At 48.4% G+C, this 26,442-nt stretch overlaps 2 protein-coding genes across 2 annotated transcripts in view; one reads left to right on the top strand and one right to left on the bottom strand.

Annotated features, from left to right (window-relative positions):
* Positions 1-26,442, top strand: part of ZHX2 (zinc fingers and homeoboxes 2) — a 137,348-nt gene that overhangs the window by 85,925 nt on the left and 24,981 nt on the right. The window lies entirely within an intron of this gene.
* DERL1 (derlin 1) overlaps positions 26,086-26,442 on the bottom strand; it is a 75,895-nt gene continuing 75,538 nt past the window's right edge. The window contains exon 10 of the mRNA XM_054692002.1: positions 26,086-26,150. Within this exon, the coding sequence (XP_054547977.1) occupies positions 26,120-26,150 (31 nt within the window). The 3' untranslated portion in view covers positions 26,086-26,119. The remainder of the gene's footprint in view (positions 26,151-26,442) is intronic.

Below are 26,442 nucleotides of genomic sequence, written 5' to 3'. Positions count from 1 at the left end.
GCGTGACACAGCAGACCTCTCCTGTCTTGCCCGCTGCTCCCCTCAGCAGTGTATTTCAGTCACTCTGCCTGTTCTGCTCTCCACTCTGTCTCTGGTGAATTCTCTCACCCCTCGCATCTCTGGCCTACACCCCAGTTGTGGTATGCATAAATAAATAAATCTTAAAAAAAAAAAAGAAAGCTAAAATATTAGCTAATGCTATTGAGAGCTTCCATCTCAAGGATGCGTTACAGTTACAGTTCTGTTTGGTACAGAATTAAGGAGAAACTGGAGACAGCCAAGAGCCCCTAAGGGGAGCAGCTCATGCTCCATTCATACAAGGAAATCTATACAAGTGGGTAAAATTCTCTTTATGTGGATGGGGAATAATAACTACAACTCATGGTTCGCTGACTAAAGCAAGCTGCAAATAATGCACCCAGTGCAAGCCCTTTTGTGAAAAGTAAACTCCCCGTGCGAGGGGGTGCGCGTGAGGGGCGAGGGTATATATCAGCCTGTGAAAAGCAGTTACAAATGGGAGTGAAAACAGAGCAGCAGAGGTGGGAGATGTTTTTCCTTTAGACACTCCTGTATCATTCCAGTTTTCCTAAAAAGCATACATTTGCTTGTGAAATTAAAAAAATATAGTTTCGACTAAAAGAGGACGAAGAGCATAAAGGCTTACCCCACCCCAGCGGATGGTCAGTGTCAAGACGGAGTCTAAGTTTCCTCCAAATGGGAAACCCTCCGAGAATGATGGAAAAGGGGAGCAGGTGAAGAACATGGAAGGTGCCAGACCAGCATGACGTCAGCCCTCCCCAGCGTGATGTCCGTCCTCCTCAGCCTCTTTGCATGTCCAGAGCCAGAGTCAGAACCAAGGATGTTTCCCCATCTACAAAACGGCTAATGGCACCTAGTTCTAGTGCTGTGAAGATGACATGAGAGCAAGGTGTGTAAAGCACCCAGCAGCAGTAGCGGCGTTAGGGTGTTAGTGACCACGGACCGCCCCGTAGCATGATGGAACCAGTAAGGGCACAGAAGCGCCACAAAACTGTGGGGGTTTTGCTTTATTATTATTTTTTTAATCTGAGCCAAACTCTTTCTAACACCTAGTGCTGCATTTTCCAAATATCTGATCTCCAGACAGCTCCAGTCACCTTGGATATTGTATTATTGAGGGCAGGGCCAGGTGGGTGGGGGGCGGCGCTGGGAGCATGGCCGGCAAAAGACAGAAGACCTGCTGACCTCCAGCCCTATAAGTCAGCTCACCCACAGTGGGTGACGCCGAGGTGGCCATCCCCACCCGCTGCGTCCTGCAGGGCTGCTGTGAATGCAAACGAGGGGGTGAATGCGGGAGCTTGTGTAAACTGTAAATCCCTGTCCACATCGAAAACCCTTGTTAATGCTTCCTTCCCTTTCAGCTGACCTCAATGTGTAACAACTCTGTTCCCCACATGCTCCCAGCATTCAGGATTCAGAGGCTTCGGCTCCAAAGTGAATTTTCTGGAGTACTGAGTACCTGCCAGGGAGTGGCTGTGACAAGGGTGATAACTAGGAAGGCTGAAAGCTTGCACCTTCCAAAAAGAAAGGCACCTCTTGGTGGAGTTGTCAAGAGGACGTGTTTGTCTTCTGGTCTGATCCCAGGGACTTTCCCCAGCCCAGCTGAACTCCGTTGACAGCTACAACAAACAAAATCAAACCAAGCCGTGCCTTGCCATGGAGCTGATGCATCAGCCACCTTTGCTAAGTTTCCTTTGTGATTTCCTTCCTTCCAGGATGTCACTTGGTTCTAACTTGTTCTGGACGTCAAAATTTCTTCCACCTACTTCCAGAACTCTGTGGTGCTGAGCCAGGGGTGGGGGCGGGGTCAGAACGCACCTGCCTTGTGGCTTCTATAGAGTTTATCTCGTTTGGACTTAGTCGTGAAAAGGAGTTAGATTTAGTTTTAAAAAGTTGGGCAGGGGGACAACTTTGTGACGAATACTCTTAGCTCTTGAGGCTTTGTGTCCCTGGCAATTTCTGAAAATAACTACACAGAATACATAACACTCTTAATTCACTCACCTCCCCTTGGAAGCCAGGCCAGGTAACCCTCCTCCTGCCTCCCACACACCTGTTCTTCCTCTTGCCTCCACTCACTCAGGGCAGAAGCCTGGGAGGTGCTGGGGTGTGACGCTCACACTCACCCCGACATTTACTCCAGCCTCTTGGGTGATCTGCCAACCTCAGCTTCCCATCCCCTTGGCCACCTCTCAAGTGGGCCCTCCTGCCTCACACCGGCCTCTTCCAGACCCCACAATCATACCTTTGCACGTCCATTTCTCACCACCAGGCCAGGGTGATCTGGGAAAGCACAGGTTTGATTATTCTTCTCACCTGCTTAAACCCAGCCCTGTCTTTATTGGCTACCAGGTCAGTCCAGGTTGCCCCTGCCTCCCTTGGCTAACCCCACTCCCTAGCCTTAGCCCCCCAGTTCTCCCACAGGCTCACCTCCTGCCCTGGAAGTGCACACTCTCAAAACGGGCCTGCTCCCACCTCCTTGAGCCTCTGCCCTGTAACCTGTCTGCCCAGACAGCCTCTTCCCTTTCTTGTTCCCCTGGTAACTACTGCTTGTTCCTCAAAACCCAGCTCAGGAAACCCCTCTTCAGAGAAGAAAGTCAAAGTGGGAAACATCAGGGCGAGGCTAAGGACTCGAGGAATCTAGTAACAGTAGTGACTTGCTTAAATTCATGAGCTACCCTTGGGAATTTGCCTGTTCTTAGGCCCCACCCAACTTTACAAGCCAGGTAGTTTCTACTGTTCTCCTGGGTTTGCAGATGAGGACACAGAAGTGAGTCAAGTGACTTTCCCAAGGTCACATAGCCAATTTCTTGTAGAATTTGGACTGAAATTCCAGCATCTCAGATGAGAGCTCACATTTTGGTCAGCTGCAACATTCTGGGGTGGGGTTTTTCAAACTGTAAACTGCCGTGTTGAGAGTGTGAAATGGGCGTGGTAAGCAGGGCAGGCTGCGCCATGGGAGGGCCTAGGGTGCAAGAAAAAGGCAGAGCCTCTTGCTCAAAAAAACAGGACAAAGCTTTTTCCTTTCTTCTGCCGTCTCTCGACTTGTGATGTTTTTATTTGCCATTTAATATCAGGTTCCCTAGGGGTTGAGGGGCACTTGTGGGAAAATGCAAGCCTGGAGGGCACCTCCTGAAGCAGCAGCCATTGCTGGGGCCAGGGGCCGGGGGGGTGACTGAATGACCCATCTGACTTCCCATGCAAGAAAAATTAGAAGGTAAAATTGTCCTGAATTTCAAGACCATGACACTGCAGTAATACAGACAAGCACCGGTACCACCTCACGGAGCACAGGACGGTGGGGGGCAGAGCTCAGACAGGGGGTCATAACACAGCACTGCAACCTGGAGGTGAAATAGAGCAATGAGCCCCCATGATAGACTTAACCTCGTCTCCCACAAACTGGGGTGGATTTTCCTGAAGGTTTATACCGTTGGATTATATGGGGGCAGGCTGGGAGATCCAGGTGAAGATTTGGGGTGGGCTAGAGGGTGGGACTAAGCCACCCCCTGGGAGAAAGAAGCAACTCCAATAAGGACAGCCACATCTGAGGAACTAACCCATCCCGAGCGTCCACTGCATGCCTCAGCAACTAGGCGTGTTTGAAGGGAAAGAATCCGCATTTACAAAGCTAAGGAATTAATTCTCTAGTAACCGTGCTGTTCTTCCTGTTCCTCATGGCCAAACAGGCAGCAAGCACAGGCTGAGGTGCTCTGTTCTGAGCCAGTCCAGACACAGTTCAGGGGCTCATTGAGCTTGGGCAACATCAGCAGTGGAACTGGAAGGTGGTGCCCTCTTGGCTGTACTTGTTCACTCACCTTAGGCTTGTGCTTCAAGTCATTCCTGGTTTTGTCCTGAGCCAGTCACTCCTAATTTTGTTCTATCTATGACAAAAGAAGGTTTGTGATAGCATGAGAGGAAGGAAGAATACGTGCATACTACCAGCGAGCTACCATGTCTGTGGGTGAACCCATTCCACAACCATGGTCTTAATGGAGCTCAGCTGACTCCTGGGGCAAGCCTTTCCTGATCTCCACCCCACAGTCCCTGCACACTCTAGCTTCTGTAGTACTTTTCCACTTCCTTCACTCACAGAACTTAATCCATTATTTTATTACTGCCTGTGTTAACTGCCTCTTCCTTGAACAAAGGGAGAGAAGATTGCTCACTGTCATATTCCAAACACCTAGCACAGTCCTTGGCACCTTGAGATGCTCAGGGGAGGGTGTGGAAGGAAGCAGACAAGCTACCAAACAGCTGCTGCTCTGACCCTGCCGCCTGATCCTGGCAGCCAGCTCTCTGCCAGGCTGCCTGGGCCCAGATGGCAATTTGCACTATGTCAGAGGAACAGAAGAACACAAAAGGCACTTGAGTCCCACAAGCCAGGGTCGCCGTAACCAGAAATGGTGGAGTGAGGAGAGAATGGGCAGTAGCTAGAGCAGATGACATTTGCCTCCAAGTGGCTGATTCCTCAGCCCTGGCTCAGTCTGGCCCAGTTTTAGCCTCATTATCTGCTACTGCTGAGTGAGATGACTGTCCCATCCCTGCTTCCCCAGAACTGCCCTTTGGGGCCCATCTCTTCGCATTTTACCTCTTCCAAGATCCATCACTTATCAAAATCCAACTAAGTAAAACTTGCAACTTATTTCCTTTCTTCTAAGAGTGGCCTTCTACTCGCTAATAAGCCTCACAGTTTAATTCAGATACTTCAGAGAAGCAGTTTTCTCCCTATTGCTTTGTTATTCCAGCTTTTTCCTCTTGGCTTTTTTTTTTTTAAGATTTATTTATTTATGCATACAAGAGCTGGGGTACAGGCCAGAAATTCAGGGGGTGAGAGAATTCACCAGAGACAGAGTGGGAACAGGACAGACAGACTGACTGAAATACACTGCTGAGGGGAGCAGCGGGTAAGACAGGAGAGGTCTGCTGCGCCATGTGGGTTTCTCCCAGGCCGGGGATTGAAATTGGGCTGCAGAGGCTGCGGATTGCTTCATAGTGCGGTGCTTAATCCCTTGTGCCACCAGTGAGGCCCCCTCTTGGCTTTTTCTGGTGTTTCCATGTCTGTAATTTGGTTAGTGCCAGAGAAACAGCTTTGGGAGGTGCGCCCCTGTCCTTAAGATCATTCCAGCTGCAATGAGCACTTTTTTTATTTATTGGGGTAACTTTGATTTACAACATTGCATTATTTAAGGGGTAGAAGTTCATACTCACCACCAAAGCCCCAGTAATCGACCATAGTCCATCATACAGTATATGTTTTTCTCCCTCTGACTTATTTTTGCCTAGCATACTCCCTCCAGTTCCATCCATGTTGTTGCAAATGGCAAGAGTTCGTCTGTTTTTATAGATGAGGACTTTCCCTTGTGTACACACACCACATCTTCTTAATCTACTCTCTGTCCTTGGGCACTTAGGTTGCTCCATCACTTGGCTATTGTGAATAGTGCTGCAGTGAACAGGGTACCTACCAATCCTTCAGATTCATGTTTTTGCATTCTTTGGATAGACACAAAGGAATGGAATTGCTGGCTCATCTGGTAGATCCATTTTTAATGTCTTCAGAAATTTCCATAGTGTTTTCCATACAAACCAGACTAGTCTATATCCCCATCAACAGTATATGAGGGCTCCTTCTTCTCCACATCCTCACCAACAGTTGTTGCTTGTCTCACTGAGATGGGCCATACTCACAGGTGGAAGGTGGTATCTCATTGTGGTTGTGATTTGCATTCCCCGATACGTGATGGTGAGTGTTATGATTTCATGTGCTCGTTGGCCTTGTGTATGTCTTCTGTGGAGAAGTAGGTAATGAGTATTTTAATGTTATTCCCAAAGGCCTTCCCCAAACCTAACTGGAGGCTGGGTCTGTCACAACTGGCCCCCATGGCCATAGAACCAGGCACCTTCTGAGTGCTGCCCTGCCCACTTCCTGCTGACACTCGTGACTCTGCTCCCCGAGCTTTCTCAGAACAGATGTTAGCATCCCCCAGCTCCTGAGAGAAGGAGCCAAACCCTGAGAGCTGGTCCGCCCCACCCCCTGCCCACACTGCAGACACCTCTTCATAACAGGACCAGGAGTAGCCTCAGGCCTTCCCATTCCCTTTCCTTCAAGGCCTCGCTCCACATGGATGGCAGATAACCAAGTGCTCGCTGGCCTCTGGCCACAGCTGAGGATGCATTTCCTTCCCACTTCCCGCAGCTTCTAGAGGTCTTTCCCATCTCGGTTTCTTGCAGCCTGAAAAGACTGTGTGTTGTCTTCAAACTTGGAGATTTCCCTAAGTACTCCTCCTTAACCATTTGTGGAAAATGGAAAATAAGTGGTAAGATATTTGTCCGAGGTCCTACACTGATGATGTGGGGAGTTCAACTCTCTCCTCTTTCTTAGCTTTACTGCAAGAAAACATACCTTCTCCCAGGAATGGGTGACTAACAGGACTCTGTCCAGGCCTTGGGTTCTAGCAGGGAGGTGAAACTCCTCGGAGCACAAACAAAAGGACAAAAAGCTCCACGGGGGTCTCTTCAGAAGCAGAACGTGTTCTTCTCTTGGCTCTAGTGGAGTCTTATTTGGGAATGAGGGGGAGAAAAACTCGTTTGCATGGGTGGGTGTGTTTCTCCACCACGCAGCGGTCTAAATAAACGCCGGGTCAGGCTAGGAAGATGGATGATGGACTAAATCCCCTGCCGGAAGCACTTTCCAACCCTGGGCCTCCGTGTCTCATCTTCCTCTCCTCCTTGTCCTCCTGCAGCTGTGGGATGGACAACCGCAGGCCCTGGTCCCTGGGGCCATGGCTCGCGGGCACCCCCGCGCTGGCTGGCGGGGGAAGGCAGCCGGGTCTCTTGCCTTGGGTTTCAAGCTGCCTGCCTTGAAGTGCAAATGGCAGGTGTTGGCTCCTCTGTGCCTTTCTGAGCATCCGCCCGGCTCTTTTATGAGATTACAGACCCTTTCATCTCAGCTTTGGCCCCATTTTCCTCCTGCTCAGCAAGGCTCCAAAGACAGACGAGGAGGCGAGAACAAGGAGAGGAGGCTCGCTGGCGACCGCACCCCCGCTGGGCAGGGCAACCTGGCCTGCGCCTCTTCCAGCCGAGCCCCTTTGAGCCGTGGCGGCTGGGAAGGGAGCAAAGAGGACCAGGTTAAGAGGGGTCCTTCCCCCCTCCATGCCTGGAGGAAGTTGCGGTGCATCCTGGGAAGGCTCTAATCATCCCTTTTGCTTTGTGCATCCCACTTCAATCCAGTAGCGAGGGGCTTCGGTCCCTTTTTTCCCTTTCTCTTTTAAACCTGGAGGCACTTTTTTGAGGTTCGGGGCCACAAACCTACACACGTCTCCTGTGCTTCTGCTTTATGTGTCTGCACGCGCACACCCTGAGTTCCCTGCCAAGTTTGCTCACGATCTTGCTTTTCAGGTTTCCTCTCCTTTCAAGCCCAAATGGGGTTTCCTCCGCCTGTTGCTCTCAATGAAAGAAAGGGGAGCATCTGCCTCTCCCAAATCTTGACTCCATCCCTCCACCTATCCGTCCTGTCATTTAACCATTTCTTACGGAGCGTGTCCTCTGTGCAGGCTGCCGTCCTGGGAACTGGGAATTTGACCCCAAACTGGCAGAGTCCTTGCTCCTTCTGATCTGCGAGCTCTGCTCCCCAAACCTTCTAGCTTCATCTCCCAGCTGGTCCTCTGACCTCTACCCACCCCAGGTCTGTGCCATTCCCTCACCCAGCATTCTCTTTCATGCCTCCATACTTTGGCCATGTGCCCCCCTGGTCCAAAGGAAGAATGCCCTTCCTTCTCCAGACCCCCATCTGCATCTTCACCTGGCTTGCTCTTGTCTCTGTGAAGCCTTGCGGCACCTCTGTCCCCACACCAGACAGCCATCAGCTCCTGCCTCTGTGTCCTGGGGGTGCTCATCCCACCAGCACTGTAACAGGGCCTGTGTTTCTCAGGGTTCCCGGCCCTGGCACACATGTGGGTTGTGATGCCTCAGGCTTTGTCCCCCACTGTGGGCCCCAAGCATCTCCAGCCCCTCACTATTGACAGGAATCCTCAAGGAATGATGCAGGTGCACTTCATTCTAAGGGCCACGGGGAAGCCCCCTTCTGCCCCTCCACAGGCGGGCCTCCCATCCTTGCCCTTGGAGGCCCCAGAGCACCCAAGCACCGCTGTGGTGCCCAAACCCACAGGGGACTGGCTGTACTGAGGGAGACCTCCCTCCACCCACCCCACGTCACCTCCTGCGGGGGGGCCTGTCGGTGCTGGTGCATGCAGAGCTTTTGTTAAGACAACCCCTGTCACGTTTCACATGCCCCCTCCTCTTGGAATCAGAAATGGCTCCAAAGGAGTATCCAGTGACGATGGGGCTCAGGCCGCCGTCCCAGCCGCATTTCCTTCCGATGACGGAGGCGATGTTCTTGAGCCGGGTGTGTGCCTTCCCAGAGGAGGCATTACCTTCCAAACAACCCCTGGGGCCTTAGAAATCAAAAAAATGATGGGCAGGCCTGTCCTGCCCAAACAACTGTGCCCTGACACGCCTGAACCCTAAAGCAAACAGCACAGGCCGAGGAGACACTCACCACCAATCCACTCCCCTCTCGGGCGCAGACTCAGCAGCCAGTCACAGGTCAGCTGCTGCCTGGGGGAGCCAGTTGGGTTCCTCGCCCTCCCAGCGCCCAGAAGACCACCCCTGTGCTCTGCAGGCTTTATGGATATGGTCCCACCTCTCTCTTACCCCTCCTAGGCCTCAGGACTCCACTGCACTCACCTGGGCTCACCCAGACATAATAATAAAACTAATTGCTCACGCCTCCGGCACTCACGTGCTGCCTGACTCAGGCTGTAAGTGGTTCTTAAACTCACCCTCTCAGCCCTGTGGAGGAAGTGCTGTTCCCATCCCCATGTTATAGGTGAGGAGACTGAGACACGGGAATTAGCAGAGTTCCCAAGTCAGAGACTGAGTCCCAGCCATGTCCGTCATTTCAGCCCCTCAGTCAACATCTCAGTCAGGCACCCATGTGTGCCAGGCACCGCACTGGGCCTGGTGTGCAAAAGTAGAGCCCAGCCCAGAGCTTGCTGGGGCCCTGGGGAAATCATCTATTTTGAGCACTGTTGTCACAAGAGATAGGAGGATGGGTGCTAAATCCAAGAATGGGGAGCTGGATTTGAGACCGAGGGAGGAAGCTCATTCAAGATACTTGAATGAATGGGAGAGGAAAGAATAAAGCCGAGTCTAATGTCTTTTATTCCCTGACAGCCCTCGCTGTTCTTGTAGAAGCCAGATCCTCCCTCCCCAGCACCCCCACGCGCTGCTCTGGCACTGCTGGCAAGCTGCTGGCGTCAGGACTTGTGATAGAGCCGAAGGCACCTGGGGTGTGGGTGGGTGCCGGTGGGGGAGGGCCCTTGCTGCTCATCCCCCTCGCCTCACTGTTCCCACAGAGGTGGCTCTCCCCTTCTGTGCAGGATATCAGAGCCAGCAAAGGTCACAATCTTGTCTGTCCTAGTGGCTGGTGCAGAGCCCCAGGCCCCTGCCTTGCCAGCAGACACCACAATGCTGTTTCGCTTCCCTGGAAACAAGAACTTCAATCCTAGCTTCCAGGATCCTAAGGCATCTACCTCCCCACCACCCCAACCCCAGCCTTCTCAGCCAACACTTACTTGTTTGGTCTTTTCCTCGCTTCCCACCTGAGTGCTCTCATACACCTACACCCCTGCTCACCTGGTGCTCAGTAGACAGCACGGTTTGTTGAGCCCTCTCTGTCATAGCCGAGATCACAAGTCAGTCATCCTTTTCCTAAAGGGCCAGGTGGTGGATGCTTTAGACTGTGCCGGCTAAAAGGTCTTTGTTGCAACTATTCAACTGCCACTGAAGCATTAAAGCAGACATGGACAAGACTGTGCCAATAAAGCTTTATTTACAAAAGCAGAAGGTGAGCCACCATTTGCCAACCCCTGGCCCAAGCCATTCTCCTATCTGGTAACATCCTTCCAACTCATTTTGTAGCATCCATCCCTTCCGGCCCTGGAGGCGCTGCTGCAGACCTGCAGAGCCAAGAAAGCCCCCTCCCGACCACCTCCACTGCCCCATGTGCCAGCCTCCCCCACACCGGATTCTCCTCTTCCTTATTTGCATTTCTTACTTAGCTCACCCTGCTTAGATGATTAGTTTCTTAAGTGTATATCATAAATTTCTTCAAATGTCTCATTAGATATAGCAATAGGTTGGGTTCATGATTGGTGCACAGGATACGATCAACAGTTTTGAAAATTTGCTTGATTGCGCCGTCTAAGTTGGGCAGCACTGTTCTCTGTATGTTCTGCTCCAACACATGAGAATAGCATGACATGTGCTTATTCTACATGTGCTTACTAAGTAGTGTCCACATGCTAGATACTCCCTTTTTTTAAATTCATGTGCTAGTTTCGAGCTGTCAGCATGAATTTATAATGACATTAAGCTTGAAAAACACTAGATTAAGAAATGAAAGAGATCCTCATAGATGACAGGGCAGTAGTGGTCACTAGTAGAGTTGCCTCTTTCCATTTGTAAAGTGCATCCACCACCATTTACTCAAGGTCACAATCCTCAGGGGTAAAAGCCTCATCCCATTCTACAGGTGACAAGGCCACCCTGCTTCCACAAAATGGAATTGACTCTGAAACTGGGCCACAAAACAAAAACATTTTTCTGACTAAAAATAATAAGCTGGGTTATTAAAGAAATTGTTGAAAATATATACAGCAGAAATTAACCCTGAGGAATACCCACGTCCTGAGATAGCCAATGTTATCATCCGCACGCTTCTACAAATATGTTTGTGAAAAATTGCAAGCATGCTGTATACACTAGTGGGTAGCTACTTTTTGTTACTTTTTTTGCAAAGTATGTCCCAATCTTTTTTTTAAAAAAAGATGTATTTATTTTTATACAAGAGCTGGGGTACAGGCCAGAAGCACGGGAGGGTGAGAGGATTCACCAGAGACAGAGCGGGGAGCAGAACAGGCAGACGGACTGAAGTACACTGCTGAGGGGAGCAGCGGGCGAGACAGGAGAGGTCTGCTGCGCCATGTGGGTTTCTCCCTGGCGAGCCGGGAATCGAACCCGTGCGGCAGAGGCTGGGGACAGCTTCATGGCACTGCGCTCAACCCACTGCGCCACCGGGGTGGCCCTTTTGTTGTCTTTTTTTATGGTATACTTTGCATACAGTGAAGTTTACCCTCTTTAATGTACAGTTCTCTGAGTTCTGATAAACCCATGTAGTTGAATAACTACCACCAAAATCAAGATTTTGAACAACTGTATCACCCACTCCTGCAATTTCTCTTGTGCTTCTTGTAGTCACTCCCCAACCCCCATCTTCTGGAAACTATTGGATTTGTTTCTCTTGATTTTGCCTTTTTCAGATGTCATGTGAATGGAATCATATAGCGCACTGTAGCTTCATCTTTCACTTAACAGTATGTGAGTATGTTCCCATGTCTTTTAGATTCCCCCAAAGTATTATATTTTAATGACTGCTGGGCACGCTCCATCCCACAAGCTCTCCGGCTACCTCTCAGGGAATAGAAATGAAAGGTTGACGGTCACACTGGGGGAAACAAGGGCAAACATGGGTCTGATTAGCGCTTGTCACCCTTGGTAGGAGGTTTGGTGTCTGAGCTCCATGTAGCACCCACATGACACCCAATCACTGTATGACTCCTGCATTTGCATCCAGCTCTGCTGTTAGAGCCCTTGCCTGCACATGGAAACTTCTGGATTCTTGGCTTCTGATTCAGCATTTCCTCAAGGAAGTGGAAATAAGAACATTTGCCCCACTGGGCCACTGTGAGGGTGGTAGGAGGTGGGGACTGCAGGGCTGGGAACTGGGGATGCTCTTCTCTTTTTCCACCCCTTCTGCCCCTCCCCCGTTCCAGACCCACCTTCCTTTAAAAAGGAGATCACAAAAAGGGGTGATGTTGTCTCCCGTTGAAGCTGCCCCCCCCATCGTCAGCAGGAAAGAGTTGGGGGAGGGAGCACCTCAGAAGAGCAAATACAACTCTGAGAATCCCCATCCCCTGGGCACTAGTACCAGGGACCTCTCAAATCTGTCCCTTTTGCTTTCATTTTGGCTGTTGAAGTTTTACCAGTTTCTTCCCAAACCAACCCAGCATTTTCTTGTCCCTCCCCCCACCCCAGCAGAGCAGTGTCAGTTTCCCAGCGTGTTGCTATGGAAAGAATGGCAGCATCCCTGGTGAGTTCATGAAAAAAAAAAAAAGCAAAGAAAGAAAATGGGAAAAGAAAAAAAATAGGACAAACAAGATTTTTTTTTAAGGGTTACAAAACCGGAAGAAAATTTGTTCCACCACTAAATATTTCCACTTACAAAATCAGCAGATGTTAGGGCTTACACAGTGTCGGTGTCTCTGGCCTGCAGAAAACCGTGCAGGGCATTTTCATTGCCAGCATTCCCAGGGGACTCCAAGAGGCTGTTTGAGACTTCTGGGTTGGTGGCTGGAACCTTCCGTGTTGACCCAACGCATGACGTGGCAGCCACTCAAGGGTGACCTTTGAATGCCTGCGCTCCATTTGGTTGATTACTTTTAAAGGCCTTCCTTCTGTTCCTGTCCCCTGTTTCCTCTATCAGGTAACCCCTACTTTGACCTTGTTGGGTTCCTTCAGAAAGCCAAGACTTGGAGCCTGGGTTTGAACCCCAGCTCTGCCTTGGATTCACCCTGGTCCTTGAACATGTTACTCGGCTGCAGTTTCTGTATTTGTAGACACCTGCTTTCAAGGGTTTGTGAAGTTTGTAACGCTTAAAGCACAAGCATGGAGCCAGCCGTTGCTGTTAGTAGTATGTTCAGCCATCTGGAGGCTCATGCCCCTGGTCACATTTCCTGTCTGCTCGGGGGAGACATCAGGGGTTCCATAGGGGCAGCCCAGCCTGTGTCTGCCATTGGCTAATGGGGCCAGCCTGGTGATGCCCATCAAGTGAGGCCCCACCTCAACCTTGGGTCTGTCTCAACATTGGTCATTCATTCACTCATTCATAGGATGGCAGGAACATCTTGAAGTCCAGATGTGGACCCTCTTCTCACACTCTTAGTAATATGGCTGCATATAAGCTGCACCAAAATTTAAGGACTTGTAAGCAGAAACGTGTTATAGCTCACAGTTTTATGAGTGAGATGCTTGGGGTGTAGCAGCTGTGATTCTTCTCCACTCTGTGCTATCTTGGGGTCTCAGTTGAGATGACTTGAAACAATGGGGCTAGAACAGCAGGGGGCTGACTGAGCATCTCTCTTTCCACGTGGGTCGCTGGGGTTTCCTCACAGCAAGGCAGCCACCATCTTGTCAGTCTGGGCTGAAGAAGCAGAAGCTGCAAGGCCTCACAGGGCTTGATCTCGACCTGTTGTAGTGTCACTTCCACCACATTCTTTTTTTTTTTTTTTTTTTTTATTTATTTTTTTTTATTAGATAATAAATTTTATTGTTATATTCCCCATACAATTGCAGCGCCCCCATTCTGACCCCAATCCCTCCCCTCCCGCCCCTGCCCCCCTAAAAGTGTCTCTGGTTCATAGTTTTTTGTTGATTTTGATTTTCACTTTCTTATAGTTATTCATTTTCCTGGTCCCTTATTTAAGTTTTCTAGATTCCTGCTATGAGTGAGACCATCCGGTATTTTTCTTTTTCTTTTTGGCTTATTTCGCTGAGCATGATCCCTTCCAGCGCCATCCATGTTGCTGCAAATTGCATGTGTTTATTTTTTTTGAATGCTGAGTAATATTCCATGGTATATGTACCACATCTTCTTGATCCAGTCATCTATTTTTGGGCATTTGGGTTGTTTCCAAAGCTTAGCTATTGTAAACAGTGCTGCTATAAACATAGGGGTGCAGGTGTTCTTTGGAATTGATGTTTCTGTGTCCTTTGGGTAAATACCTAGGAGTGGAATTGCTGGATCATATGGAAGCTCTATGTTTAGTAGGTCCAGAAATCTCCACACAGCTCTCCACAGTGGTTGGACCAGTTTGCACTCCCACCAACAGTGCAGAAGAGTTCCTTTTTCTCCACACCCTCGCCAACATTTGTTGTTGCTAGTTTTTTTAATATGTACCATTCTCACTGGTGTAAGATGGTATCTCATGGTAGTTTTGATTTGCATTTCCCTGATGACAAGTGATGTTGAACATTTTTTCATATGTCTGTTGGCCATTTGCATTTCCTCTTCAGAGAAGTTTCTTTTTAGCTCTTCTGCCCATTTTTGGACTGGATTATTTTCTTTGTTGTTGTTGAGTGTCATCAGCTCTTTGCAGATTTTTGTGATCAGTCCTTTATCATTAGTGTTGGGTGCAAAAATGTTCTCCCAGTTGGTGGGGTTTCTCTTTGTTTTTGTTATTGTCTCTTTTGCTGTGCAGAAGCTCTTTAATTTGATGTAGTCCCAGCTGTTTATCTTCGCCTTCACTATCACTGCTTTGGGTGATGTGTCTGTAAAGATGTCTTTGATGTGCAAATCACGTAGTGTTTCGCCTATATTTCCTTCTATATATTTTATGGTTTCAGGTCTTATGTCTAATTCTTTAATCCATTTTGAGTTGATTTTTGTGTATGGTGTGAGGTAGTGGTCAAGCTTCATTCTTTTGCATGTAGCGACCCAGTTTTCCCAGCACCATTTATTGAACAAACTTTCTTTGCTCCAATGCATAGTCTTTGCTCCTTTGTCAAAGATTAGTTGACCATAAATCTGTGGGTTTATTTCTGGATTTTCTATTCGATTCCATTGGTCTGTATGTCTGTTCTTGTTCCAATACCATGCAGTTTTGATGATTATGGCTTTGTAGTATAGTTTGAAGTCTGGGAGTGTGATGCCTCCATTCCCTTCTTTTTTTTTCAGGAGAGCTTTGGCTATTCGGGGTTTTTTGTGATTCCATATGAATTTCATCAATAATTGTTCTATTTCTTTGAAGAATGACATTGAAATTTTGATTGGAATAGCATTGAATCTGTATATTGCTTTTGGAAGGATGGCCATTTTAATAATGTTTATTCTTCCAATCCATGAGCAGGGGATATCTCTCCATTTCTTTGTGTCTTCTTCTATTTCTTTTAACAGTGTTTTATAGTTTTCTTTGTATAGGTCCTTTACCTCTTTTGTTAGATTTATTCCCAAATATTTGATTTTTTTTGTTTCAATAACGAAAGGGATGGTTTTTTTGATTTCTTCTTCTTCAGATTTATTGTTTGTGTATAGGAAGGCTACTGACTTTTGCGTGTTGATTTTGTATCCTGCCACTTTACTGAACTGATTGATGAGTTGAATTAGCTTTTCTGTGGAGTTTTTGGGGTTCTCTATGTATAATATCATATCATCTGCAAATAGTGATAGTTTGACTTCTTCTTTTCCTATTTGGATTCCTTGGATGTCTTTCTCTTGTCTTATTGCCCTGGCTAGGACTTCCAGTATTATATTGAAAAGCGGTGGTGAGAGTGGACATCCTTGTCTTGTTCCAGATCTTAATGGAATTGCTTTCAGCTTTTCACCATTGAGAATGATACTGGCTGTTGGCTTGTCATAGATGGCCTTTATGATATTAAGGTATGTTCCTTGTATCCCAAGAATTTCAAGGGCTTTTATCATGAATGGGTGTTGCACTTTGTCGAAAGCTTTCTCAGCATCTATTGATATTATCATATGGTTTTTATATTTCTTTTTGTTGATGTGTTGGATAACGTTGATTGATTTTCGGATGTTAAACCATCCTTGTGTCCCTGGAATGAATCCTACTTGGTCGTGGTGAATTATCTTATGGATACATTGTTGGATTCTGATGGCTAAAATTTTATTGAGGATTTTTGCATCAGTGTTCATTAGGGAGATTGGCCTGTAGTTTTCCTTTTTTGTGTTGTCCTTGTTCGGTTTTGGTATTAGTGTAATGTTGGCTTCATAGAACGTGTTTGGTATTGTCCCTTCCTTCTCAATTTTTTGGAAGAGTTTGTGAAGGATAGGCACTAATTCGTCTCTGAATGTTCCACCACATTCTTTTGGTCAAAGCAGTCAAGGGCAGCCCAATTCAGGGGTGCCCGAGATGCAGACATGGACACCACCTCTCAGTGGGAAAGGTGTTAAAGAAACTGTGGCCTGGTCTGCTACCATATCTGCTCTGAAACCAACACACCTACCTGCTTGCTTACTTTAGAAGGAAAGTCTTAAGAAGCCGATGGAGGAACCATCAGGCAGATTGACATCACTGATGACATATTTTTTTTAAAGATTTATTTATTTATGCATACAAGAACTGGGGTACAGGCCAGAGGTGCAGGGGGGTGAAAGCTGATGCTTAACCCTTGTGCCACCAGGGAGGCACATTTAGATGGAGGTCAGAGAGCATGCCCTTTGGGGACAGCGCTGCTTGAAGAGTCATATGCAGATCGGAATTGTGGGATGGCCCCTAATGGTGAATGTTCCCTGGGTAAGCTCTCTGGCACATTCCTGCTAATAACACAGCCACCCCTCAGCTTCTCTGGCGTGTCAATCCCAAGTGTTCAAACACCAGGTTTGCTTAAAGGGAGGCATTTCCATCCCACTCCACACTTTCCTGATGAGAGCCTGGTCCAGATTTTCAAAGTAGGCAGAATCAGCCAAGCCCATCTTCACCAGCTGGCTCTCCAGGCCATGGTAGCCTGGCAAGAAAAGATCCCAGCGTTGGGTGGTATATTTGCTTCCTGGGGTTGCCAGAAGTCTGCATCAAGAGTTGGCAAATCCATGGCCCTGTGCAGGTGCTTGGGAAGATCTGATCCCTGCCGTCGCCCCACCCTCCACCCCCGACTCCACCCAGCTTTGGCAGCCTCCAGGCGCTCCCTGACCTGTCAATGGTCTTCTCCCTGGGACTCTTCATATCATCTCCCCCTGTGCATATCTGTCTCTGCTCCAAATGCCCCCTTTTTATAAAAACATAATCTTTGGATTAGGGGCTCATTTTAAAGGCCCTATTTCCAAATATATTCACATTCTGAAGTACTAAGGGTTAAGACTTCAGCATATCTTAGACCCAATCCACAGATAGGGGGACCAAATTCAACCCATGAAAGGGGGTGATTAGAGATGGACTAGGGCCAGAGTCTGACCTCATGCCACCTCACTTCCAGTCTCTTCTCTGTCTCTAGGGCTCATAGACCTATAAAATATTAGGCAGCGTTCCCAGTACCCAGAACAGTGGCATATATTAGGAGCTCAGTACATATTTTATTGACTGAATGAATATACCAGTCATCCAATAAGTGAATAACCAGTAACCCAGACAGAGAGCAGAAGATCCAACATGCCCCATACCTGTGGGTTGAGCCTACCCACAGGTAGCCTGGGTAATTGAGGTTACTTGTCATTGCTGCAGTTACTTCTGCTAACAATAAAGGAATGTTAGCCAGCCTCTTGTCCTCCTTTGAAGTTAAGCCAGCCACATACTGCCATTCAGGAAAATAAAACTTACTCTGCTGTCAGCTGTTCGGAGAACGGCTAACAGCTCAGCTTCAGCTTGAACTCTCAGCCTTTGAGATTTGGGTCTTTGGAGTAAGCTGAACTGACTTGAATGGACTTGGGTGCATGGATGGTTGTGGCATGGAGTACAAATTTGCTGTCCCCCTTGAAATAAAATAGTGATGAGATGAGGTCCTTGGTGGGCCTGTCTTCGGTACAGATTGGTGGACACCAGGGAAATGAGCAGGGTAGAGGACAGGTAAAGGTGGGTTTGAGTAACAGTCAGGAAATGCTGATTGAGCACCTACTGAGCAGACCCTGGGCTCAGTGCTGTGGAGGACACAGTGACAATAATAAGGTCTTTGTCCAAAAGGAGCTTTTGATGCAAGAAGAGATATACACCCATAGGCAGGTAACTGGAATAGATCCCTGAGGGAAGTTCAGATTCTGTTCTTTGAGAGTAGGGGATGGAGAAGAGATTTGAGCTATACTTTGAGCACAGGCTAGTATGGACTTTGATAGGAAGATTTGGAAGAAGACCACCCCAGGCAGAGAGAACAAACAGTATGAGCAAGGCCTGGAGGTGGTTCAGGCAGAGCATTTTCACGAACAGCAAAGCACAGTAGGAAAGTGGGAAGTAGACTGGGAGGCCCTCATGACAATGCAGGCAACCTGGGAGGAAGGCCTGACCTGGGGCGACAGATGTGGGGTAGAAGGGAGGACACAGATTCAATGGACAAGACTTCCTAATGACAGCCCAGACTGATGACACCCCTGTCAAGGGGATGGAGGGGGAATAGGCCCCCAGCTCAGAGAGTCCTTCATAACAGCCACACCCATGTTCCTATACTCAGGTTTCCTGGGAACCTGCCAGCCTGAAACCAGTCTTCTCAAACCTGGCAGCACATTGGAGTCATCTGAGCGGCTCTTAAAAATACAGCTCTCTGGCCGCCACTCTTAGGGAGCCCAGCTCAGTTGGCAAGGGCTGTGACCTAGCATTCGGGCACTTAAGAGCTGCTCTGCTGATGCCAGTGAGGAGCCAGGGGAAGAGTCCCTGCCCTGGAGAAATGTCTTCCCCTGTAATGTCAGACTGTCCAGCTGCCCTGAGCTTGTCATTAGCTATTAATTAGTGTGATTTCTTAATTAAAGGCTATGCCCTGCACTCAAGAATAAGCTCCTTGGGAATGAGGGGTGTATTCACTTCCTGTGGCTGCTGTAACGGAGCCTTTGGATGGTCATTCCACTGTTCTGGCCGGCCAGCTGCTGCAGGAGCCTAGGGTCCCCAGGAAAATCAGGGAATTTCAGGGTCACACTTCACTTGCAATTATTCACTTTTGGGTGATATGTGCGTATCACTTTGGGTGATATGTGCGGAAACATCTGTAAACCAGGACACTCTCTCTTTCTCATTCAGTAAGTCATAGGCAACTTCCTAGGAGATCAGAGGTGTTGGCAGGGCCAAACTCCCCATGATGCTCTAGGGGAGAATCTGCTCCCTTACCTCTCTCAGCAGCGGGAATGGCCTCCATGCATTCCGTGGCTCACAGCTCCTTCCTCCATCATCAAAGCCAGCATCTTCTTTCTGCAACTCTGCTTCTATTATATGACCTTCTTCTGTCTCAAACTTCCCTCTAATAAACTTCCCTCCCCCTAACAATGACAGTCATGGTTGCATTTAGGGCTCACCCTCCTAATCCAAGATCATCTGCCTTCCCATCTCAAGATTCTTAAATTAATCTCATTTGCAAACTCCTGTTTTGCCATCCAAGAGAATGCTCACAGGTTTCTGGATATCTTTGGGGGCCATTATTCCACCTACCACAGAGATTATGTCATTTTTATTCACCTTTGTAGCTTTGAAAGCTCGTGTAGCACCTGGGCCATGGAGACATGGCAACATAGCGAATGAGTAGGTGAACAGTGTAAATTCAAAGCCTTCACTGATCAAGATCACATCACATTAGAATCAGGCTCCGAGGGATGCAGGAGAGCTAGAGGCAAGCTAGGCAAGTGCCAATTTAGAGGGATCCGGGTCTCCTAAAACACACATCAATTCATTTAGCAGTTTTCTGTTGCCCTCAGGATAAAGTCCAGTGAGGCTCCTGTTTGCCTCTCCCAGTGCTCCTCTCTACTCAATCCTAACACCCCGTAATACCCCTAAGATTGCACTTGGCACTCTTGCATTAGCATTACTGCTGTCATTTTCTTTCTCTTCTAATAGACTTTAACTCCAAGAGGACAACTCTAAGCCTAGCTTGCTCCCTCCTGCTTTATCTCCAGCCCCCAGGACAGAACCTGGCATGCAGTGGGTGTTCATGCATCTATGTGGATAAGGAACTTGAGCTTAATGGGTTGGTAAAAGCCAGACAACCATGCTCTTGAGAATATTGGCTTGTCGGGGAAAACCGGATTCTTATTCATTGCTATATCCCCAGTGCCTACACTAGAAGGCTGGCTGGCAAGTCATCAAAAAATATTTGGCAGAGATGGGATATAGTCTGCTGGGGGCAGAAGGTTCCAGGGAGAAGAGTATGTGAGTTGTGACAAGAGCCTTGGAATTGGGTCTTGGGAGATCCTGGGAGCTCAGCAGACTAATTGAAATGGAATGCAATGGAGAGTGGGGGTGTAGGTGGGGGTGGGGAAACCTGACTGGTCACTAGTGAAATAAGAGACAGAGTAAAATCACAGAGTAGGCGAGACTTGCCTGGCAGCAGGCATAAGACAAATGGAATGGGGAGACTGTGGGATTCAGTGATCCACACATGATGTGATGATGGCTTGGACTAATGTGGAACCATCTAGAGTGTTACAAATTACCAACTTGGATTCAGATTGAAGAAGAGAGATGAACTCACGAGCTAAAGTTGCACATTTGGGCATAAGTGAAGAATGCAGCAGGATGACTTGTGTTGGCCAGTCCAGGTGAGAGGGAGCTTGGCACCCCACAGGCGTGCAAGAAGAAATGAAGAAGGCCTCCCTGGTGGCTTGGGACAGGTTAGGTTTGCAATCAAGAAAGGCATCCTATTCCTCTTCTCGTCAATGTCACTAATTTTATTATCTTCTTGGTTGACATATAGTAAATGCTTTCTGTAGACCAAATGTATTATGTACCTTCCTTTGACCTAACCTGTTATTTGATTCTCACAACAATCTTGTGAGTAGTCAAAACCATGTTACAGATAAGGAAACAGATTTCCTTTGACCTCTGAAATGTTCTCTCCCTTAGACATGTGTTATTGGGCACACTTTTATCCTCCTGTGAGCCTGTCGATATTTCATCAGTCAAAGCTCATGGCCATTCAGCTCCCCAAGAAGTGGCCCCCACTCTCATTTGTGTGTCAGGTTTTGCTGATTCACACCCATCAGCTTTATATCTCCTTATATTTTAACCATGCTCCCAGTAGCCAGGATCACAGCAGGAAATTCCTCTAGGAAAGGACAAAACAATTAAAAAGACATGCCCCTCATGTGTAGGGAAAAAATCCACTATGTGTTATTTTGTTTCCTGTCCTTCTGTACCCATAACACTCCACACAGCCACTGCCAATGTGTTTCTAGCCACATAGGCAGTTCTGGAGGCCATGTGGTGGGTTGTAATTGACTCCTATTTTATTCCACTGAAAAAGCAAACCACAGAGGCAAAAGGAGGACCAGCTTAGGTTCCTGTTTCCATTCCGGGCCAGGCCCATCGCTGTCTGTCCTGTTTGTACAGCAGAGAGATGACAGCAGGGAGTGGTGAAGGGAGGTTCTGAGATCACTGAAGAAAGCCTCCTGTCAGCCTCAGTGGCCTCGTGGGGAAATAGAGGAGAGAGTATTGTCTGCCCCATGTCCCCGGACGAGCACTCCGCTGGGCTGGTGTGCGAGAGTGTCTGGTGAACTGTGATGCACAGTCGAGACCGAGGGATGCTTGTTACCGTCGGTGTCACTTGCTGCTATTATTCTGAGGACAGAGAAGATCAGAAGGACTGTTGGTAAAAAGAAAGGAGCAGGCTGGCGGTTTTCTACTAAGGAGTGGCAGTTTGCAAAATTGCTTAAAAGTGTGAAAGAGGACTCCTGGAAGAGTGGGTAACCCCTGCAGCTTCCTTCCCAAGCTCAAATTGTAAATTGGACTTTTCTCAAGCCCTTCCACACTGGACTGGCTTGGTAAGAATTTTGCCCCCATGGTGAGGGTGATCTCTTTCCTTCTGCGAGCCAAGTGTGTTGGGGGTAAGGAGGCTGCCAGGCCCTTGTGCTAGGAGAGAGTAGGAGTGGGGGCTGGCACAGATACACCCCCAATCCTGTCTTGTGACCCAGACATCATGTCGGTAAGACCAACCAGAACCTTCACCCTCTTAGCCCAAAGTGGGTCCTCCGTCTGCTTTGGGCCAAGGGCTATTCCAGGTGAGGTTAGGCACACCTCCCAGTGGGTTGCCTGAGGCCCCTTGTGAAAAGACTCCTCTTGAAATGGGTTTCCTCACTTGTGAAATGGGTGGTGCTGGACAAAAGCAGATTTAGTTCACAATCTGTGCCCCATGGTTGTCCAGAAAAGCTGCCTTTGGCCCTGCCCGAATGAGGCAGTCAAGTTTTGCTGCCGTGCAGCTGTGCAAGGGGTGCTGTGCCTGCACCCCAGGGGCTGAGGTATTCGGGCAGGAGTTGTGGCTGTAGGCTGCATGGGAGGGATGAAGTTCAGGTGTGGGCTGTGCCTCTCTCCATTATCCTCGGCCCCAGAGAGGAACCTGCCACCATTTAGTGGCCTCCCACAGGACCTTCATCCCAGATGTGACCTGTAAAAGCAGAAAGGGAGGAAGAGGGGAGCAGGAGAGACAGGAAGAATGGAGGTAGGGATGGAGGAGTCAAGAAGGCAGGTAGGCACTTTCGTACCATCTTCTCATTCCACCCTCACCCCAGAGGAGATATGAGAAGGAAAAAGTGTGTGAGGTCGCTTTAAAGACAGTTTGGCTCCAACAGGCTTGAGGTAGTGTCCTTCACCTCCAGGAGCAGGTGTTTAAAGCCTGGGGCACACCCAGTCCATCATCTGGGCAACGTGCAAACATCCCACTGCCTCCCCCCCCCCAAGATCCTGATCGGTCTGGGGGGTAGTCCCAGCAAGAGGATATGAAAGCAGATGTGATTTGTGATCTTAAAAAGATCATCCTGACCCTAGTCAGCTATTAAGAAAAAAGGGCCTCCCCGGTGGAGCAGCGGTTGAGCACTGGGTTGCGAAGCTGCCCGCAGCCTCTGCAGTGCCGGTTCGATCCCCGGCTGCTCCCCGGCCACCGGAGGAGGGTCCCACATGGCGCGCAGACCTCTCCTGCCGCCCGCTGCTCCCCTCAGCAGTGTACCTTGGTCCTTCTGCCTGCTCTGCTCCCCGCTCTGGCTCTGGTGAATTCTCTCACCCTCCCGCGCTTCTGACTGTACCCAGTGCTTGTATAAATAAATAAATCTTTAAAAAGAAAAAAGATGAACTCTTGCCACTTGCAACACCGCAGATGGACGTAGAAGGAATTATGCTTAGTGAAGTAAGTCAGATGGAGAAAGACAAATACCACATGATTTCACTCGTATATGCTGTAGAGATCAAACAAACAAATGAACTGAATAAAACAAGAATAAACTCTTAGACTGTAAGACCAAATGACTGGTACCAGAAGGGAGGGGGGAGAGAGAGGTGGGTGAACAGGGGTGAAAGGGGATAACTGTAAGGTGAAGGATGAAATGAGACTTTCAGGGGTGAACTTAGCCTAGCACACACATGCTGATGTATAACGATGCACAGCGGAAAATGCTATGATCTATAATGCAATGTTTCTTCACTAAAAAGCTAAAAAAAAATCTCCCTGGAGGGTTACTGAATACGGGGTACAAAGGGGAAGCCAAGAGGCCAAGCAGGAGGCAAGGGGTGACTGCCTGAGCCCAGGTGAGAGGTGTCGTGGCTCGGATCAGGGTGAGGGCAGTGGAAACGGTGCTCCCAGCCTGACCCGGAGGTGGAGACAGCCGCGTGCTGTGCTCATGCTCACGCATCTCTCCAAACGCTGTTTCGTTTCATAATGCGGAGCAGAGGTAACATCCCAACTGTGGCAACTTTATGGAAACTGAACACACAGGTCCTGGCCTGGTAGATCAAAGCCCAGTGGGCCCCAGGGCTTCCAGCTCATTGCTCGTTCCCAAGAGACAGCAGCTGGGCTTCTCCAGCCCGTGGGAACTGCGCTTCCAGCTTCTACCTGGGAGCAGGAAGGAGCTCGCCGAGGAGGCGGTGTAGGGCAGCAGGAAAGCCCCCAGCCTGCCCGCTGTATGATTGTCCTGTGGCTGCTGTAACAAATCACCACAAACTTGGGGGCTCACAACATCAGGAGCCTTACAGTTCTGGAGGTTAGAAGTCAAATATCAGACTCGCGGGGCTAATTGCTGGCAGGGCCAGTTTCTCCTGGAGACACCAGGGAAGAATCCATTCCTTTGTCTTGTTCAGCATCTAGTGGCCACCTGCTTTCCTTAGCTTGTAGCACCTTCTTCCTTCCTGAAAGCACATCACTCCAATCTCTGCTTCCATCATCTCCTGGACTGCTCCTCGCCTGCCATCAAATGCCCTTCTTTTAAGGACATTTGTGATTATATTAAGGTCCACATGGATAATCCAGGATAATCTCTCCACTTCAAAATCCTTAATTTAATGAATCACCCAAGTCCCTTTTACAGTCCAAGGTCACCTTCCCAGCTTCCTGGGACTAGGATCTGGTTTTCTTTGGGGGACATTATTCAGCTGACCACACCCTGAGCCCTGTGCAAAGACATAGAAACCACCCCTGGATGTGGCTTAAATCTGTGTGGTTTTGTCTGGGATTTAACTGACTTAGATGAATGGCTTTGCAGAGGACATTCTATCAGGCAGAGAAAACCTCAGCCTTTATCCACGGCTTGGAGATGAAGGGAAATCTCTCTGGGATATAGATGAAAGGGGGGGTTCAAGAGAGAGCTGTGGGGTTGGGGATGTAAGGGATGGGCTGGAGGGCTGCAGGGCTGGAGGGAGGGATCAGACAGACAGAATCTAAGTGACTGCTGAAAAGCCCTGTCTCGCCCTGGTCCGTGCCTAGGGAACAGAGAAATCCTGCTCCTCAGCAGGCTCCGGGAAGGAGTGTGCACGGATCCCTCATAAGGACGGGAATGAAAAGGTTACATGGGGAATTGTCAATATGATAAATCCCTGAGCCTCACAGCCTCTTGAAATGTTTTGATAGCAGAATATGATGGATTGTAAATCAGAGTAGGCCCATCTTAAACATTTGATAGCAACTTATTTATGTATGTGACACGTAAAACCAAAATTGATTTCTGTGTGTGAGTGTGTGTCTCAGCAAGATTTTTTTCCCCCCACTTTCAGTAACACATCACTCTCCTCTCAGCCCTGGTTTCCCATGTCTGTGGGTGTGTGCAGTGTAGGTGACGGCAGCTCTATATTCTTTCTGCCCAGAAAAAGGGCACTTGCCTTGGAGAAGATAACGCCAGGAATTAACTGCAAGATGAATGAGGCCACTTTGCTCAAAATATGTCTTAATCTTGTTGCTTTTTTTAAAAAAGCAAGATTATTGCCCAGAGGGTGAGGAGTAAAGATACAATCCTGGGGTCCATTTGTGATTTGAAACCAGGCAGACATACAAAAAGACAATTTCCTGTTTGTCCTGGCACTTGATTCTGCAGTTAGGAACTCTCCCAGTCTCTCGGGGGAGTAATTAATCTCACCTTTGTCATACTCTTTCTTTTTTTTTTTTTATTTGTGGGACCCTCGCCGGTGGCCGGGGATCGAACTGGTGCTGCGGAGGCTGCGGGCAGCCTCGCAGCCCAGCCCTCAACCACTGCACCACCAGGGGAGGCCCTGTCATCCTCTTTCTACAACATTAATTTCTGCCTTGTAATCCATCATAGCAGAGCATCCTTGCTTCATCATCAACATCACTCCCGTTTAGCGAGGATTTGCAAGTGCCTGTTGCTATGACAGGGTCTTTACAAGCACAGCACTGTTTACAACAATCCAAGGAGGTAGGCGTTAGCTGCACACTTAGAGATAAAGAAACCCAATCTAGGAGAGACGAAGCATCTTGCTAAAGTCAAACAACTGGTATGTGCTGGAAGGACTCTCAATACAAACCTAACCTTACAGACTTACCACACAGCTTAACCAGCTTCTTGAGGACCAGTTCAGTTCAAGTTCCCTGGATCTCCCCCTGACAGACTGCCCACCTGACAGAGCTCATCACCCTGATCCAGCCACCTCTTGGAAAAACTTCACCCAGGCAGAGAGGCTGCTAAAGTCTTGTGATGTTGGTGGAGGATGAGATTCTGGGTCCTCACCATACCTGTTTCCTGCCCCTTCCCAGCCCTCAAGGGTGGCCCTGCCCCATGGCGGGGCCTAGGTTACCTTTAGCAATTCCAACTCCAAAGCCTGGGGAACTTCTTGAGTCTGTTTTTTCTCCACGGCATTTAGATGCAAAGTTTTTATAAACTATCAAGACAAAGCTTCATTCTGACTTTTTCACACACAAAATATGCAATAGATAGTTTGATCCACTTTATAAACACTTTGCCGTGGGACTCAAATTTCTTCTCATATTTGATCTGGACTTACCAGTGACTCCTTCTCCCTCTTTTTTGGCGCTGTTGAGAAGTCTCTATTCATCTCATGCTCATCTGTTCTTGACTTGTCCTAAGTAGGGAAAAGAAGCAACCTTTTCCATTATAAAATCATGAAAGAGTATTGTTTTCATGTTGATGCATGAAAAATTGTACTTTTCAAAGATTTTGAAACTTTTCCTGAAAGCACCTTGGGGAGAATAACATAATTTGGAAATTTCTTTGTCGTGAACATAGGGTACTGAGTCTCTGCTGTCCTTCACTGATTCCCATGATCATGTCAAGGCTGCTCTTTCTTGATGTGCAGATCTCAGCTTAGAGACCCTCTGCTCAAAGGGGCTTCGGTCCCCAATCACATCGTTTTT

This window comes from Talpa occidentalis, unplaced genomic scaffold (genome assembly GCF_014898055.3).
Source record: "Talpa occidentalis isolate TD23 unplaced genomic scaffold, MPIMG_talOcc4v2.1, whole genome shotgun sequence".
Classification (NCBI taxonomy): Eukaryota; Metazoa; Chordata; class Mammalia; order Eulipotyphla; family Talpidae; genus Talpa; species Talpa occidentalis.
Note: the sequence above shows the minus strand (reverse complement) of the source record. Positions and strands in the feature narration are given on the sequence as shown.